This window comes from Chelmon rostratus, chromosome 21 (assembly GCF_017976325.1).
Source record: "Chelmon rostratus isolate fCheRos1 chromosome 21, fCheRos1.pri, whole genome shotgun sequence".
Taxonomy (NCBI): Eukaryota; Metazoa; Chordata; class Actinopteri; order Chaetodontiformes; family Chaetodontidae; genus Chelmon; species Chelmon rostratus.
In genome coordinates, this window is record NC_055678.1 from 9,345,725 (window position 1) to 9,362,440 (window position 16,716).

At 44.2% G+C, this 16,716-nt stretch overlaps 2 protein-coding genes across 4 annotated transcripts; one reads left to right on the top strand and one right to left on the bottom strand.

Annotated features, from left to right (window-relative positions):
- Positions 1–1,393: 1,393 nt before the first annotated feature.
- LOC121624794 (myosin light chain kinase, smooth muscle-like) lies at positions 1,394–10,474 on the top strand. 3 transcript variants are annotated; one of them, XM_041962698.1, is made up of 18 exons: positions 1,394–1,526; positions 2,005–2,150; positions 2,949–3,095; positions 3,252–3,404; positions 3,527–3,667; positions 4,101–4,145; positions 4,229–4,362; positions 4,470–4,626; positions 4,904–5,215; positions 5,307–5,403; positions 5,535–5,738; positions 5,903–6,120; positions 6,817–6,940; positions 7,430–7,582; positions 7,957–8,086; positions 8,250–8,331; positions 8,524–8,664; positions 9,143–10,474. In XM_041962698.1, exons 1-18 carry the CDS (start codon positions 1,510–1,512, stop codon positions 9,346–9,348), a joined length of 2,607 nt encoding a protein of 868 aa, XP_041818632.1. In that variant the 5' UTR covers positions 1,394–1,509; the 3' UTR covers positions 9,349–10,474. The 3 variants fall into 3 exon arrangements, with proteins under 3 accessions (XP_041818632.1, XP_041818631.1, XP_041818633.1); XM_041962697.1 differs by lacking the exon at positions 1,394–1,526 and adding an exon at positions 1,681–1,782; XM_041962699.1 differs by lacking the exons at positions 1,394–1,526; positions 2,949–3,095 and adding an exon at positions 1,681–1,782.
- coasy (CoA synthase) lies at positions 9,916–16,514 on the bottom strand. The gene is made up of 10 exons (XM_041962700.1): positions 16,371–16,514; positions 14,425–15,201; positions 14,086–14,300; positions 13,392–13,523; positions 12,803–12,992; positions 12,064–12,128; positions 11,888–11,972; positions 11,640–11,737; positions 11,213–11,359; positions 9,916–11,099 (listed from the first exon to the last, which is right to left on the bottom strand). Exons 2-10 carry the CDS (start codon positions 15,110–15,112, stop codon positions 11,013–11,015), a joined length of 1,707 nt encoding a protein of 568 aa, XP_041818634.1. The 5' UTR covers positions 15,113–15,201; positions 16,371–16,514; the 3' UTR covers positions 9,916–11,012.
- Positions 16,515–16,716: the final 202 nt, after the last annotated feature.

Genomic DNA, 16,716 nt, shown 5'->3' on the forward strand with positions numbered 1-16,716 from the left:
GCGGGACTGTCCATCAGTAAACACCGAAGCTTTCGTCGATGTCTGGTCCATCAATCAACCTGCTTTTAGCGCCGGGGGACATGTTTGTAGTCCAAAGTGAATTATGTGCCTCCCACCATGTGGTACCACTTACACATACCAGCCTGTGTATCTGCTTTCTTACATTCCTGCACTGGCCGCCGCTGAGTGAAATGTGTCCATTTGAAACCACAGCAGAGAAACTCATTTATTTGAGGGTCGCTTTTCGAAAAAATATTATGCAACCACAGTTATTGTTGCAGCACTGTAAGTGTGCTGCACAAGACTCATTCTGCGTTTGTCTTGAGCCGCAAATACATCAGTTTTCCCATGTTAATTCCATATTTACATGCTTATTTATGGTTTATACCAATATGAGGTGTATCTAGACAAATGACCATGGTTCATCTGTTGATTGTAGTGAAAGGAACATTGACTAACAAATACAGGTAAGGTTGAATGTACATCATTGATCTAACATTTAGCGGGGACAATGATTTTACATTTACTGTCAACCAATGGCTGCGATTCTGTGGGTTGATTGAAGGCAGGACATCTGGGTGCGCCTCTGCTCTGTGGTCTACCTATGCCACATGCAGCAAACACTGCTGCCGCTCATCCCAGGTGCTGTGGTTTATGGTGCAGAGTTTGGCTTCCTGGAGGCTGAAGCATGTTGCACGGTGGAGGTATGTCCGAGAGGACGGCCATCAGGTGAAGTTGTCAACTGACCGCGAGGAAGCAAGCAACCTGCAGCGGACCTTCGGCCTAAAAAAAAGTGGAGAGACTCTCCTCCAGCTGATTGTTTTCCCTATCCTTGAATAGTTGAGCAATTAGCCACAAGCCTTAATTATTTATCTTTGATTTTTTATGGCTTTTATATGAAACAATCAGCGTTTAAACCTTGCACTGTGATGTGGTCTTTTCCCCTCGCTGAGCATGGTTGGTCAACTGAGAACCTGCAGGCCCTCTGCACAGTCCTGCAGTCGGTGTTGCATACAATAAAATTAAAGTCAGTTCACTTTTACACACCTGAAACCACTTTTCAGAGCAGTAAGCGAAAGAAAACCACAACGGCCAATCAGCTTGCTGAGAGAAAACCAGTCTGTAGGTAACAACCGTTCAACAAAAGGAAAACGAGAACACACCTTGGAGACACACCCAGCCAGCTGCCTCCTGCTGTTCCCATAACAATAGAGCTGCATGCGTGTCATTTACAAGTGGGGTTTACTCTTTGTGGTCACATGATCCCTCTTCACTTTCATTCAAAGAAGCTCTGCTCCATTAAAACGTTGGTTCAAGAGATCCACTTCACGTCTGCGTGTTGTCTGACGTGCAGCAGCAGAAAGCTGCCCTACAGGCTCTTCTTGATTCCTGAGGCGGCTCCAGCAGCGTGGCTCAGCCTACTTTACTAAGTGTTTACAGGGGGGTTAAAATGGCAAAAAGAAGCTGACAGGGGGAATTTGGAATAATGTTCAGAGAGGGGATGTTTTGATGAAGAGGAGAAGCAGGTAAAACTTTTTTAGACCTATTTGGTGTGTGTCTCTTTCATCACTATCCACTGTCTTTCTCTTCGACTTGAATGTTATCTCCCTCCCACACGCTTCCTACCCTTTCTGACTATCTCTTTTGTTTTCTGGCACATGTGTTTCTGTCTCTGCCCCGTCTGTTCTGAGCGCAGCGGGGACAGTGGGGGCTGGACATGTGTGTTTTTAATTGGCCTTCCGATAAAACTGACTGTTTCCTGTGTACTGCAGGGGCTGAGAGGTGGGTAGTGATTTTAGGGGCTGTCTGAAAGCCGAGGCTCCTCCTAGCCAGCATCTATGGGGATGTGTGAACAGATGCAGGGTGGAAATTCAACACATCAGCTTCACACTATACGTGTTACTGAGCGCAGCACACCACAACCGAGAGCAGAAGAGGAAGAGGCCTGACTGATGAGTGGCTGTTTGAAACTCAGCTGTTGTCTGGTTGTCGTTTCTACTCAAGGATGGACGAGGAAGGCAGGCCAAAGACCTATGTCTCTACTTTCCGCTTGGCCCTCAAGCCTCAAGCCAGACCTCTGTGTGTGAAGAGGCAGAAAGAGGATGGACTGGAAACCACTAACAACAAACTGGGAGTCTCATCTGCAACAGGTAAAGACTTGAAGAACAGGCGAAAAATTGACTTACAGGCTTTTAAATTTGACTTTCTTTTTTTTAAACTTCTTAATATTGTTGTATAACTGGATTGTATTCATAACATTTACCACAATTACACTCCATCCTGAGCCTCCAGCCACCGCAGCTCCTGCAGGCGCTTCATGTTTCAATATGAATAGCAAAGGTCTAGCAAGGAAACCAGGAATACTGGAATCAGTTTGATTGCATATGAATGATATAGTTAGCTTCCCTGAAGTTATTTGCTGCTTCTCAAAATATTAGTTAGGGTGCAGCTTTCTCTATATAACAGATCATTACGAAATGTGTTGTTTTTGTTGTTACCGTGATAGCGTGATAGTCAGAAATGTCCTCAGGTCTCTTGTTTCTCCACCAAATGTAAACACACTGATGGCGTTCCACCGCCCACTGGTGACCACCCCTGAAACCCACCCTGTTGGACATTCCAGCACCAACATGCACATGTGCAGACACACATGTGGTGGGAAAATCTTGTGCACTGTGTCAAACTCCCCACACTGTAACATACTGCAGGGGGTGCAGCCAGAGGTAACTGATTAACTGAAATGCAGCTCTGCCTGGAAGCAAAAACATTAACATGTACAACTACTACACGGTGCATTTATAGTTCCTTTACAGTTTGATCGTATGGAAAAGATACAACTGTTTCTGCTGCAACATAACTTTAGAATAAAGTGGCCCATCCTGATTGGTCAGCAGTTGAGGAATGACTGTTTGCAAAGCCATTGTCCCTAACTTCTGCTCTCTGCTAAGACTCCAGACTGACACCCGTCCAGGCGCTGCAGTCGCTGCACTTCAAACAACCAATCAGCGACTGCACAGTCTGTGAAGGAAGTGATGCTACTTTTCAAGGCGTTATTACAGGAAGTAGGCCCATGAACATTTCCTGGCAACACAATGGTACTTGACCAATTATCATACCTCAAAAATATCTACTTCTTCATCATGAGCAAGGAAATTTTGCTAGAATATGTCGACCAAAGCTCTTATGTTTGGATTCAAGCCACAAGGTCCTGTATTTAAAAGGATTTTCTCTTTTGTTATTTTATCATTTAGGCAAGAGGATGCATTCAAGTAATACTTCTTTCAAAAATGGTGTAGCCAGTCTGGCTCTGACTCAGTGTTCACTTGGAGATGCTGGGATGTACACCTGCATCGCTGAGAACACTGCTGGGAAACGGGCGAGCAGCGCTGTGCTACGTGTAACAGGTGAAGCAGGGGCCAAGGATGCAGAGTTAGAAATTCCTCACAGTATAACCCGTCCTTAAATGAACCATACCGACTTGGTCTGTGTACAATAAACCTGTTTCACTCTGTTTGCAATGGAGCAGCACCAAAGGAAATCCCCAGAACAGGCAACCATGAGCTGCACAGTGAGGTCACGTTCAAGGCTGCTTCATGTGAAAACACCAAACTGTCTTCAGCCTCTAAAGAGAAAAAGAATCACAGAGAAGAAGAAGAAGAAGACAAAGGTAGATGACCAGCTTTTGACTTTCTATTGTTACACACCCATAAAATCCCCCCTTTTTCTGCTTTTCTTCTTACTATGAATACTTTTCTAAATTCTTCTGCAGAAATAATGTAAATTAATACTAGATATGCTGATAATATAGAGGTAGGAAGCAGCAACAAGCATGCATGTCTTTGTTTCACTAATAAAAACACTTTTGGTTTCAATTTTGCTTTTAAACTTCACTCAGTTTCAAATTCAGACCTTTTATAGTCTATGAAAAAAAGGTTACCTGCGCCATTTTCATTCGTAAATGGGGTGCATGGGCTGTCTGGTGATTGCAGTGCAACTGCAACCAAACATGACTGCTCACATGTGATTGGTCAGATACTTCTTAAATCTTCCTATCGTAGTACACGCACCTGTAAGTCCACCTACTGCTTCAATCTCCACAGATATCACAGGCATCAACCTTCAAACAAAAGTCTCCAACAGTAAAGGTGAGTGTAAGCTACTGAGGTAAAAGCTTAATTTTCGTGCACTCCAGTTTTGTTGTTGATAAAAGCAAACTTAATCTCCTCAGGACCTCCTGGTGTGGAGTTTCTAGACAGACCAGAGCAGGTGCAGGTGCGAGTAGGAGAGCAGGCCCGGCTACGCTGTGAGTTCAGGAGCAGCTCCGTCCCTGTGGCCTGCTGCTGGATTTACAACAGAGACAAGGTAACAGTGGGTGCTAGCATTGTTTGATCCACCGCTTTGTACCCTCACTTTAAAGTTCCGTGCCAGTAAAGCTCCTGGTCTGCATGCCAACCTTGCTTCCTCCTCAGGTGGTGGTTGGAGGGCCGAGGATGTCTGTCAGGAGCAGCGAGACGCACAGCGAGGTGGAGGTCTCTCAGGCCTGTCCGGCCGACACAGGCTCGTACACTGTCATAGTACAAAACAGAGAAGGCTCTGCCCAGCATACAGTCTCCCTCAGTGTAGTAGGTGAGACTCACATGGTCTACAGTTCACTTGAAATGATGCAACACTGGTATAAGTCCCTTAAATGCATGCTCACACTCAAATGCCCTATCAGTACTACTTGTTGCACAGATGCAAATGTACAAATCAGTGACAGAAAATATAATGAAGAGGGAAATGTGGTGCTTAAGGACCGTAATATAAACAGCATGCATGAACATTTTAAACTCCAAAAAGCATAAAATGCTACGACCTGTCAGTGGCTCAAATGTTGGCATTCTGTACTTGAATTTCTCCTCAGACCGGCCCGACCCTCCCGCATCCCAGCCTGTTGTTTCCCAGCTGTCCGCCCAGTCCCTGGTCCTGTCCTGGACGGGGCCCAGCTACGACGGAGGAACAGCCGTGCTGGGCTACATCGTGGAGGTCAAAGAAGAGGGCTCGGACAAGCCGGGGAGCTGGACTGAAGTTACAAGTAGCTGTAAAAGCACATCCTACCACGTCCGCTCAGGCCTGGAGCATCTGGGCCAGTACCGCTTCCGTGTGAGAGCCTACAACTCAGCAGGGGTCAGCGAACCAAGCCAGGAGTCTGAAAGTGTCAAGATGGCGACTGCAAGTGAGTGACTTGTAAAGTGTCTGAGAAGAGGACGTTTTCGGTTGGGGGGATGTGCTTATTTGTTACCTCTGTGTGTTCTTTGTGTTTGAAGAACAAAAGAAGGAAGAGCCTGAGTCGTACCTCACAGTGATCATCGACACCGATCACAAGGTCAAGGAGCACTACAATGTGCACGAGAAGCTGGGAGTGTAAGCACAGGTTCTTTTTATTTAAAACAAACTTTAGACTTTCAGAAAACTTCAGATGAATCATTCATATTGCCAATAAGTAAACTGAAAACTTACCTTCAAAGTGAAGTTGTGACGCCTCACATTTCCAGCGGCAAGTTCGGCCAGGTGTTCCGCTTGTCCCACAAAGAGACGGGTCAGGTGTGTGCGGGGAAGTTCTACCGAGCCCGAACGTCGCATGAGAGGGCGGCAGCCCGCAGAGAGATCGAGCTCATGAACTGTCTTCACCACCCAAAACTGGTCCAGTGTCTGGCTGCTTATGACACGCGCTTGGAGATGGTCATGATCATGGAGTAGTAAGTAATCTTGTGATGGGAAAGTGACGAGTATCTGAATTTGATCAGTTCAAACCATGAAATGCCTGCAAACCATGTGGGTAATGTTGCTAAATATGAGTGTACCACCTCTACTGGAGCTAAGGGTTGTGTTTGGACCTTAAAGGTATTATTTATCCACCCAGTATTGCAGGTGGGGAGCTCTTTGAACGCATCGTGGATGACAACTTCGAGCACACGGAGCCCACCAGTGCCCGCTACATGCAGCAGATCCTGGAGGGCATGCAGTACGTTCACAAGCAGAACATCGTCCACCTGGACCTCAAACCGGAGAACATCGTCTGTGTGGATACAACTGGTACACAGATCAAGATCATTGACTTCGGCTTGGCTAGTAAACTGGGTGAGTTTGCTTGATTTGTGGGAACAACTCTCATGATGATCTCATTGGGATCTCTCACAGGGATCTGTTTATATATATATATATATAACTTTTGCAGTCGCTCACCAGGGACAGTGGATAATTCACCCTGTGTGTATTCTGATGAATGGCATATCCTGTTTGCATCCTTGTAAAATTTGCAATGCAGGGAAATCCAAGAGTCCTTATAAGGCAGAGGTCAGTGTGGTGCAGCCAAAGTCTGGGCCATCAACTTTGTACAGCCTTGTGCACCCAGCACAGGCTATAAAATGCTTCCTGTTGTGGCTGCACAAGCCTCACAATATGAGTTTACCATGTTTTTACCTGACAACACAGCAGTGTCTACAGAGGATCACTCATTTTAACACCTGGCAAAAATAAACCAAGATAACATCAAGGAGTGTCTTCTCTAAATTCCTAGTGGTCTGCAATGCCAGTTATGCAATAACAAATCCTTAAATAGACCGCTACCTCAGCTCAATAAATGCAGCAAAGCCTGTGAGGCCAATTCAGGCAGAAAATTTGGTAATGTTCCAGACGCTGCATCTCCACACTGGGTGGTCTGTTTAGAGATGACTAGAGCCGTCTGTAAATAGGCGAATACAAACAAGCAAATAGAAAACATTCAGGGTGACGGCTTTGAGTTTGAGACTTTCTAACTCTCGCCCTGTTCTGCAGAGGAGGGTAAACCTCTGAAGGTGATGCACGGCACGCCGGAGTTTGTGGCCCCGGAGGTGATCAGCTATGAGCCCGTGGGTCTGGAGACGGACATGTGGAGCATCGGAGTCATCTGCTACATCTTGTGAGTTGAGTGAAGGCGGTAGTTGTTTAAACTAACATAGCAGTAAAAGAAAAAATGAAACTGGGGATGTGGGACAGAAAAAGAACAATAAATATATATTTTCCAAGTTGACATATATAGGCAAAGCCATTTGGTAATGGCTAAAAGTAAAGGGGATACATTCCCAATGTGGATTATGTCAGTGATGCAACACTTAATTACATAAAAATCTAAAATCTATGCATCCAAATGATTCTAAAAATACAGATTTGGCGCCATCTCGTGGCAACTTTGTATCACTACAGTCCTCCATAATATAACAGTAGTGCAACACTTCTTCAAGTTTCATGATAATTAATTAACCCTCAGAGTTAATCAGAATATTTGCCTTGTTAATGACTACAAACACTAAAGGTGAGGATATGTTGTCTGTGCAGAAACGAAGCATTCAGGTAAGCTTGCATGAGACCGTGTGTGCTCCATTCATCGTTCTATTGTTTTGTGTCGTAGGCTCAGTGGAGAGTCTCCCTTCCAGGGGAACAGCGATGCTGAGACTTTTGCTCTCGTGACTGCTGCTCGCTACGAGTTTGACCAGGAGAGCTTTGAGGACATCTCTGATCAAGCTAAAGACTTTATTAGCTCCCTGCTCAAGAAAGACCGGAGGTTGGTCTGGTTTCTTTGTTCACCCCCTTTTTATTTTATGATTATGGCCCATAGCAGCGTACTGTGTGGCCCTGTATGATAGATTCACACCGTGCTCACAATCTGCTTTGATTCAAGTATCATTTTGTGATACAGTCGGAAAGTTTCAAGCTCAGTGCCCATGAGAAGCAGATTCCCTCCAGCTGATAATATCACATTATGAAAAACATATTCCTTGAGACATTTCCAACCATTTTCATGGAATCAAACCATTTAGCAAGCTCTGACTATGAGATTGGGAGAGGCAGGGTCTCATTTTTTGCAGCAGGTAAGCTCAGGAGAACTGTTTTTTTTGACAGCCATTGCTTCTCCCTCTCTGTCCACCCGCACTTTAGATGCAGGCTGTCATGTGCCAAGGCCCTCGCCCACCCCTGGATGGCCTCTTTCACCCCCCTGACCCGCAGACCCACCAAGTCCCTCAATAAGGGGAAGATGAGACGCTTTCTGGCCAAGCGCAAGTGGAAGGTAGCACAACTGAACAAATGACTGTTTTCCCATCGGACAGATGTACAATTTTCTTATCAGGGTGTCCATATAATGACCTTTCAGTGCATTGCACTATATAGACCTGAAGCTTGGTTATAGGTGCAGTTAGTCATGCAGCGCTATTTGTCCTTTAAACTTCTAGAAAACTGGCAAGGCTGTTTTGGCCCTACAGCGGATGGCTAACCTCTCTAACAGGCCAGACTCTCCTGGCAGCTCCTCAGAGGGTAAGACAGATAAAGACACACACACACACACACACACACACACACACACACACACACACACACACAAAATGCCCTCCTATGTCCTAGAGCCCCATACATATGGCAGATGACTCACAGTTTCCGATTGTCACTTCAAGTTTACCCTTTTGTGATCAGTAAAGCCTTGTTTCTGTTTGATTCCCTCTCATCCAGAGCCAGGCTGGAGCCAAGAGGCAGAGGAGGCCATCCAGTCGCTGGATAAGCAGCTTCAGAGTGAACCTCGCTTCCAGCAGGCCCTGAAGGACACCACCCTTCCCAAAGGAGCAACTGCTCAGCTAACATGCCTTGTCAATGGTAGAGTGACAGGACTGTGATGCACTTCATTAAATGATGCCCCACCACGTTCTACAAGGACCATGTTAACTATGGATCAAATTACTGTGTGTTTTTGAAAGGCATCGCTCGTAGGGACGAACCCACAGATAATTAATCACCCTGCCATCTGTGGTTTCCATCAGATCTATGGAACGTTTCGCCATCTTTCAGCTCATTGCTGTGATTTTACAGACCCCAACTAAAGTGTTTTGAACAGCTAGCCTGGTAGCTAAACTCATCTATCAGCACCTTTTTAAAGCTCCTTTGTTTAATCTGCAGAACTGGAGCCAACCACACATTTGTCCATTGAAGAATTAATATTGAACAGTCTTGATACAACAATCCCTTTCCTACACACCATTCAGACATTTGGTGTTTGTAAATTTGACTGTTAAATATCCTTTTGAGTATTTTATGTTCTTGATTCTGCAGTAACGTCTTATGGTCTCAATCCTAGGTTACCCGCAGCCGGAGGTGAAGTGGCTTCAGAACGAGAAGCCCGTGTCTGAATCGTGCAGAGTGTCCGTGGAGCAACTTGAAGATGGGCTCTGTTCTCTGGTTCTGGCCGGTTTGGAGCCTTCTGACTCTGGGGTTTATGTGTGCAGGGCCAGCAACAAGCTGGGGGAAGCAATGTGCTCTGCCAGACTGAGAGTGGAGATGTGACTGCAGAGAACACCAGAGGAGGCAGCAACTTCATTCAGATGGAAGGAGAGCGTTCTGATGGTTTGATAAAAGCCTGGATGGACACTGATGGACAGTTTTTCACTGCGACACAGAAGGCTTACACACAGTTTCAAGTCATTAAGGGTGCGTCGTGGTCTTCCACCATCAAGAGGATAATGTTTGGACACACATACCCAGAGCCGTCTGTTTCCCACCGTTTACTAGTATACTGGCCAAGTCTGTTTTCTTTTCATGTGTGGCTAACAACAACCAAATGCACGTTTTTGTTTTTTTTTGTACTGAAATAATGTAATATCATGCTACTGTGGCTGACCTCACAAATAGTCACAGGAAAATTGTACATTTTGCACATTTAAGTATTATTAAAATGTAAATGTTTTAAAGACATTAAAATTAAAGGCTGAATTTTTTACAAAGAAAACCTGCTTGAATTAAAGTAATTGAAAGGCATTTCATTAAAACAACATGCTAAAAACTAAAATTAAGCTGTCCATGAAAATAAACTTAAAACGGAACCAAACTGAGAAGAAGCTCACTCAGGGTTGGAAAGATTTAACACCAGTTTATTAAAGTATTCCACTGAGGTTCAAGATGACATACAAGACGATGAAAAGCAAAGACACTCGAAGTTTCTCACCAACTGTATGAACACATTACATTTCATTGGACAATCCTCATAATACTAAAGGACATTTATTATTGTGGACTTTGACAACATGAAATCAACCATGAGCTGGACCCGTCATGACTTCCACTCTGCTGTCCCTCTTGTCATTTTCAGGTGCTTTTGGAGATGTTGAATGTTTGAATGGGTACGGGTGAGCTCACGTGGAGATCATGCACTCATTACAATTCAAGATTTTTAAACAGATTTCATTCATAGATTCTGTCCCTGTGTATTGATGCATTTTCCTTTATTAGTCAATGTACTGATCCTGACTTAATTACCCTTATTCAACCTGACAGCTACACTGATAATAGGACAAAATATAACCTATTGCACATATTCCTACAATACAAGGACCTTGTTTGGTCATTTAGAATTCCTCATAATGATAGTGAATTTGTTAAAATATTCTCCGACCCCAAGGCTGCAAAAATAAACACGTTTCATTCTATGGTTAAATGTGGCAACTATACAATCTGTCAAAATGATACCTCACTTTATCCTTACTATTAGCTGCTTTTCTAAGCTACATTCATTACACTTAGAAGACATGGAAAGAGGACACTTATAGTGTGTCCAAAATATTAGACTTTGCTGAATGTTGGGCCTATCTTTTAAACGTCAGTAACCATTTAAAAGCAGGCCATTCATTAAAAAAAAAAAATCTATGTATGAAAACAGAGCTGCAATTCTGGGGATAAAGTAAAACTTTATTAATATGATCATCCAGAACTTATTTTTGTTAGGGATCATTTATGTATAAAGTTCTCTTTTTTTCCTCACCCATCCATCTTTCACTTTCACAAAGCATCTTAAAAAGGGAGCTTAAAAACGTGTGGAAAGTCAGTCAGGCACTGAGTCTTGGTCAAAGAAGCTGCTTGGGTTTGCTGCAGAAACCGCTCTCGCTTCTTCCTAAGGCAGCGTTTCCTTATGTGGATCAGTCATTTTCGCGCACATGTTCCTTCCTCTGACACTCTCACAGCTGAGATGATGTAGTGACCCACTTCTGTCCCTCTTGCCTCTGTTGGATTCTCTTCTGAAGAAGATTCCAAGCTTTCAGTACCTTTAAAACAAAAGACATTAGAAAAAATTACTCCAAAAACACAGTTTTGGAATTGTACTTTTGTGTAATGCAGATGTGTAGACCCTATACTGATGGCACGGTGAGCGTCTGACCTGTTTCCGAGTGACCTCTGGCTCCCACAACGTGCTGAGCACTACATTGGCGTGCTCTACCTGCTTGGCGTTGGACCACTGGCTCTGCAGCCGGCGCAGCGCGTCTTCTGCTGTCACGCCGTCTCGCTCCGTTATCCTTGACACTGCCTGGGAGGGGGAACAAGGGGAGGCAGGTGAGTTAGGTTAACAAATCCAGTGTTGCTAGTTTGTTTGTAGATTTCAAAATGTCTAACTATGGCGCCCCCGAGTGGCAGTATACTGTACTGAAACTTCTTTACAAATGTAGACATGTCTCTTCACTTCCTCGACACATTAGTGCATCGAGAAACTCTCTGAACCACTTCACTTCCTATATACTTATATATTTTGTTGCTACTTTCTGTAGCCACTGCTTTCAGTGAGGAATGCTGACACAGCGACTTATTACCTCCTCGTCAGGGATGACGGTGACCCAGACCTCGTGGACCATGTCTATCCAGCCGGCCTCCAGAAGAACAGCTGCATCCAACACACACACCTGTTTACCTGCAGGGAGCAAAGGATCACATGAACACTGAGGGAGTCTCATCTAATACAAAAAGAGGGCAACTTCTCTTTATTACAACCCTGCTTCCCAAAAAGCTGGGATGCTGCGTAAAACCACTAAGATGAACAAATGTACGTCCCACACTGTACCTTCCTCTCTGGCTTGGCTGATTATGCTCTTCACCAGAAGTGCAATCTGAGGCCATACGATGTCTGTTAGGGCTTTTAACCGCTCCTGCGAGAAAAAACATGCATCTTTATAAAATTGCTGATAAACAATGTAGGCCATGAATGAGCTGAAACATTACTCATACTTGTCGTGTTACCTGGTTCCCAAAAACTTTCTTTCCTAACGCCTGTCTGTTGATGGTTTTATCTTCTTTTAGGAGATCTGCAAGTGATGAAAACCACTCAAATCACTCCACTGCAACACATGAGATTTCATACAGCACAACATTCACAAGACTACATTAAAAATGTATAGCTGTATAGTGTCGTGTACGTCTATTGATGGTGGATTCAAAATCTAATTAGTGCTGCCAAACTATAGCTCTGTCATATTTTTGCCATGAAATTATGGCACAACCTGGAGGACATGTCTTGAAAGGAGCTGCGGGTTTCTTGTCAGTCTGACTTGAAAATGAGCATTTATGGCCTTTCAAAGTTTCAAATTACAATATTTCATTTCCCCACCTGTGTCAGGTTTAGCTGGCTTACAATCAAAACCTGTCTTTCCAGCAAGTCAGAAATTGCAGTAATTATAAAAGTATATAAAAAAAGCATAATTACTAGAAAAGTAATTATGCTTTTCAAATGTCAAGACACTTGTCTTTGTCTTTAAACAAGGATAGTTTTTAGAAAATAGAACATTTTTGATCATAAAGTACATGTAAATACTGTAGAGGAAAATTAATCATGGGAATTTAAAGTCTGTATCACTTTAAAGTCCCATAACAACAAATTACAAATGCAAAGGTGCGTCATTAACAAAAGCTGAACGACACGTCTCTGACTGTAGCCCAGCCCTTCAAATAATCACACGTCCTCAACGCAGTGTTTCCTCACCTGAACCAAATTCTTCGAGCACTCTGTGATAGGCCGCTGTGCCGGGCTGGTACACCTCGTGGCCCAGCTTGTCGCAGTCAATCCGGACTGCGCCCAAAGCCTCCAGGTGCCTGGCGATGGAGCTCTTTCCGCTGCCGCTGCCTCCCGTCAGGCCAATCACATATGGAAGGGCAGGGAGATGGGACGTGTCCTAGCGCAAAAGCAACAGGGGATACACAAGGGTGCAAGATAAGAAAAAAGAGAATCATTTGATTCATTTGTAGTGGTTTGTAGGTGTTTCGTTGCTTAACACTTTGCACTTTGGCATTTGCTGGGAAGAAAAGCTGTTATTTTTTACCTGAAAGAGACACCTCCTCCGAGAACAGTTAAACATTAAAGTTTCCAAAGACGGATATGTGTGTTTGACCCTTGGTACAAAATGCTTGGCTGCCGTTTTTTGAATGAAAACACTATTCCTCACCAACTGCGAGAAAACTGACAGTTGACAATTACTGTAGCAGGCCTGGAGGCTGTGCAGAGCTTCTTTAACATTTGAAAAGGAATTTCTTTTAACAGGAATGATTGATTGCAACTGATGGTCGTGACCTACTTTAAGAGGGGTGAGGAGGGTGCCCAGCAGACGAGAGCGTAGACTGGAGGAGCTGATCTTCTCCTCCTCTGTCTCAGTGTGGTGAGCATCTTTCAGCAACTGGATCTCATGGAGGACGAGAGCTGGAAGGCCCTGAAGCAGAGAAAACATCAAATATGTGCTAATGTGTCACTCTGGTCACTAATAGCTTGACCATCAAGCTGCTCTGATGGAGGAGAAATATACTGTATTATAGACCTAGTTTCTTTGGTTTCCTTTCCAACACCTCTCACTTTTCTTTCAACGAGTCACAGTAACAATAATTTTTACAAGCAATGGACCACCAGCGGTCCTTAAAAGTGAAGCTTGGTGACTTTCAGAATAGAAGCTGGGAAGAATTGTGTAATAAAATGTGCTGTGCGGAAAGCAACAGTAGATACCGGACGTATCCTGAGATAAATGAACAAATTTACATAAAATATTAATATGTGGAGGAAAAAAACTGCACTAGGACTAAATGATATTGACATAAGCAGATGTTAAGGGATCATCTGTGACAATTTTGTTTGTAGGTAATCAATTATTCTACAATTTTATTGCAAAAGTGGCCTCTGGTAAGTCAAAACTTCAATAAGTATATTTTGCCAGTTGTTGATTTAAAACTCTAGTTGCCACTCCTGAAGAGATATCCAACAAATGGTAAATGTCAGCTTACATTCTCAATGCGTTTCTTATTGACGGCCTCGCCTCCCCTTCTCGTCTCCTCACTAACCACAATGCACTGCAGCAAGGGGTCAACCACAGAGACGCCAAAGGGGTCGTCGAGGGGCACGATCTCCACCTGCAGCGAGGGTTTGATGTCCTGCAGGAACTCCTGCAGTCTCTGGACCCGCAGAGGGTAGGGCTCCACCAGCTCCTTTAGCACTTTTTCTAAATTGGGGAAGAAAAGGATGCCTTCTGATCTTTGTTTTCACACATAATCAAAATATAAGACATTCATCTGAGAAATGTCACACAAATACCTAAAAGGAATTGCTGAAAACGAGCTACTCACTTTTCAGCATTGCCTGGTCACACACACCAATAAGGAACCTTCTATTAGCTAGCAGGCATGAGATGTTGAGCAGCGTCTTGTGGGCCCCGTGGAGCCGGTCAAACGTCCCCCCTACCACCACATCACTGTAGGTCTCCAGGGGTTCTGCCTTTTCTTCAGGCTCTTTCAGCCCTTCCTCTTTCTCCTGTAGCCTTATTAGTTGTGGGTGAAGCAACACTGATGGCAGGCTGGGGCTACAGACGTAGCAGTGGCCCATGTATTTCTGCAAACACTGCTTAACCTGATGGAACTCGCCTGGATCCTGCAGAGGGAAGTCTGTGAGCACCACATCTGGGGAGTGAGACAGAGATTGTGGTGTGGGAAAGGGGCAGTTTGGGATTGTCTGGGTCCCACTGCAGGCAGCTGACTGAGCGCGAACATTGGTCAGCAAAACACGGACATCCAGGTGCGCGCATACGTCGGCTGCATTGCTGTAAAGGCGGGAAATGAGCGTAGACAGGTCAACCACTGGTGGAATGAAAACTGGCCGAGGCTGGCCCCCGCTCCCCAGGTTCAGCCCGGGGTGGAGGTGGACGTACAGTGTGCGCTCCACAAGCTGAGCAGCTGAGCTGAGCACTGGAGCGATACGCAAGGGGAGGATGTGGAGAGGCGACGTCAGCACAAGGATGCCCGTGCTAAACATGGACATGTTACTGGCTGATATCACTGGGAATCTCAGTCGTTGCAGTATCTGAGGTGTCACTGTTAGGAGGTGGGTAAACACTGAAGAATGGACAGCTGAAAGACAAGTCAAAAAAAGCAGCAGCTGAGGTTGTGTTTAAAAGAATGTTTGTATTACGACCAGATCAAAATGCTAACTACACACTCTGCTTTTACACTGCTAAAAGACCTTACAGGGCTTGAAATACTTAAACAACAGATGTAGTTTCTCTATTTTCAACACTTTGCCAACACAAGTTTTTGTCCTGTCTGGCATTTTTTACACACAAATCATTTGAATAACATTACTTTTTTTTATTATTATGGTTGCGCCACTGGTTTAATCTGCTGTTATAGGGCTGTAACATGCTATTCATTGTTTGTTGTTACTGATAAGCCCCGCTACACGAGGGAGTGTTCAGAGAATGTCTAAATTAGAGATAATATTATCAGCATGCTTGTGTGTCTCTATGGGCCCTCTGTTATGTTTACATGGTTTATTTGGTAGAATGGAATGACTTGACAGTAATGCTCCTGTTTTAAACTCCCCCTGTTGTTATAACTTCCTAGTCCCACTTTAACTAGGGAGGTACGGTGACTTTCCAACCTGTGATACTCTGTCAGTATTTGCTGCCATTCATTAATGGAATCTGACATTTCTGCTGGAGGAGGGTAACTTCAAAAATATTCCTCAAATTTCCTTGAATTCAGCAGCTCAACATAATTTGGACAGCCCTAATCCCGACCATGCTATTGCTCGTAGCTTTGCCTACTCTATAACACATAAGCATGAATATAAAGTGTACAACAAGGGATTTAAGCTGCTAGTTGCTAAATGTTTAACGTTAGCCACTATGACTTCCTGCTAGCTAGCTAGCTAGATCAAGAGGGCAACAGCAGGAGTGTTCACATGATGTCTGGCAGCTGTAAAAGATGAAGCAATGTCATTTTTTTGCCATGCTAGAGCTGAGATTACCTTTACCTGTTTACACAAAGTCGTTGCTAGCTAGCTCTGTAGTACCACCACCACACTTCCTGGAAGAAATGCAATAAAAATCCTTTATAAAGCTATCCTGCAGAATCAAAATGATGCGCCTGACGAAACGTTGAAAGAGTTAACATTCCTTGACCCTGTAATAACGGACACGTCTGTGGTCTCTTACGAGCAACATTTGGTGCGGCCCATAAACAGAGCAATTGTTGACAATATAGCAGAAAGGCAACCTTGCAATTTAGCATGAGCTTACCCGTGTCGAGCAGTCCAAAGGGACACGAGGAACGGATGAGTCGTGCACTATGTAAGCAGATCTGTCCACATATCAACTGTATAAGTCGTTTTCCTAATAATCTTCAACGAGGAACTGTCTTATCCAGTCCAGTCCAGTCCAAATACCTGAGCACCCACTAGTGGAAGTCATTCACACGTGAACTGGGTTGGATAATCACGTGATATTTTACGTGCACGTTGATTGGTTGGGGGAACAGCGGTGCAGTGTGGGACACGTAGTCAAGTGTTGGTGTGGCTTTTTGATAAATAGGTCGCAAATAAAAACTCCACCACAAGTCTGATATTAGACAAGTGCCAGAATCTAG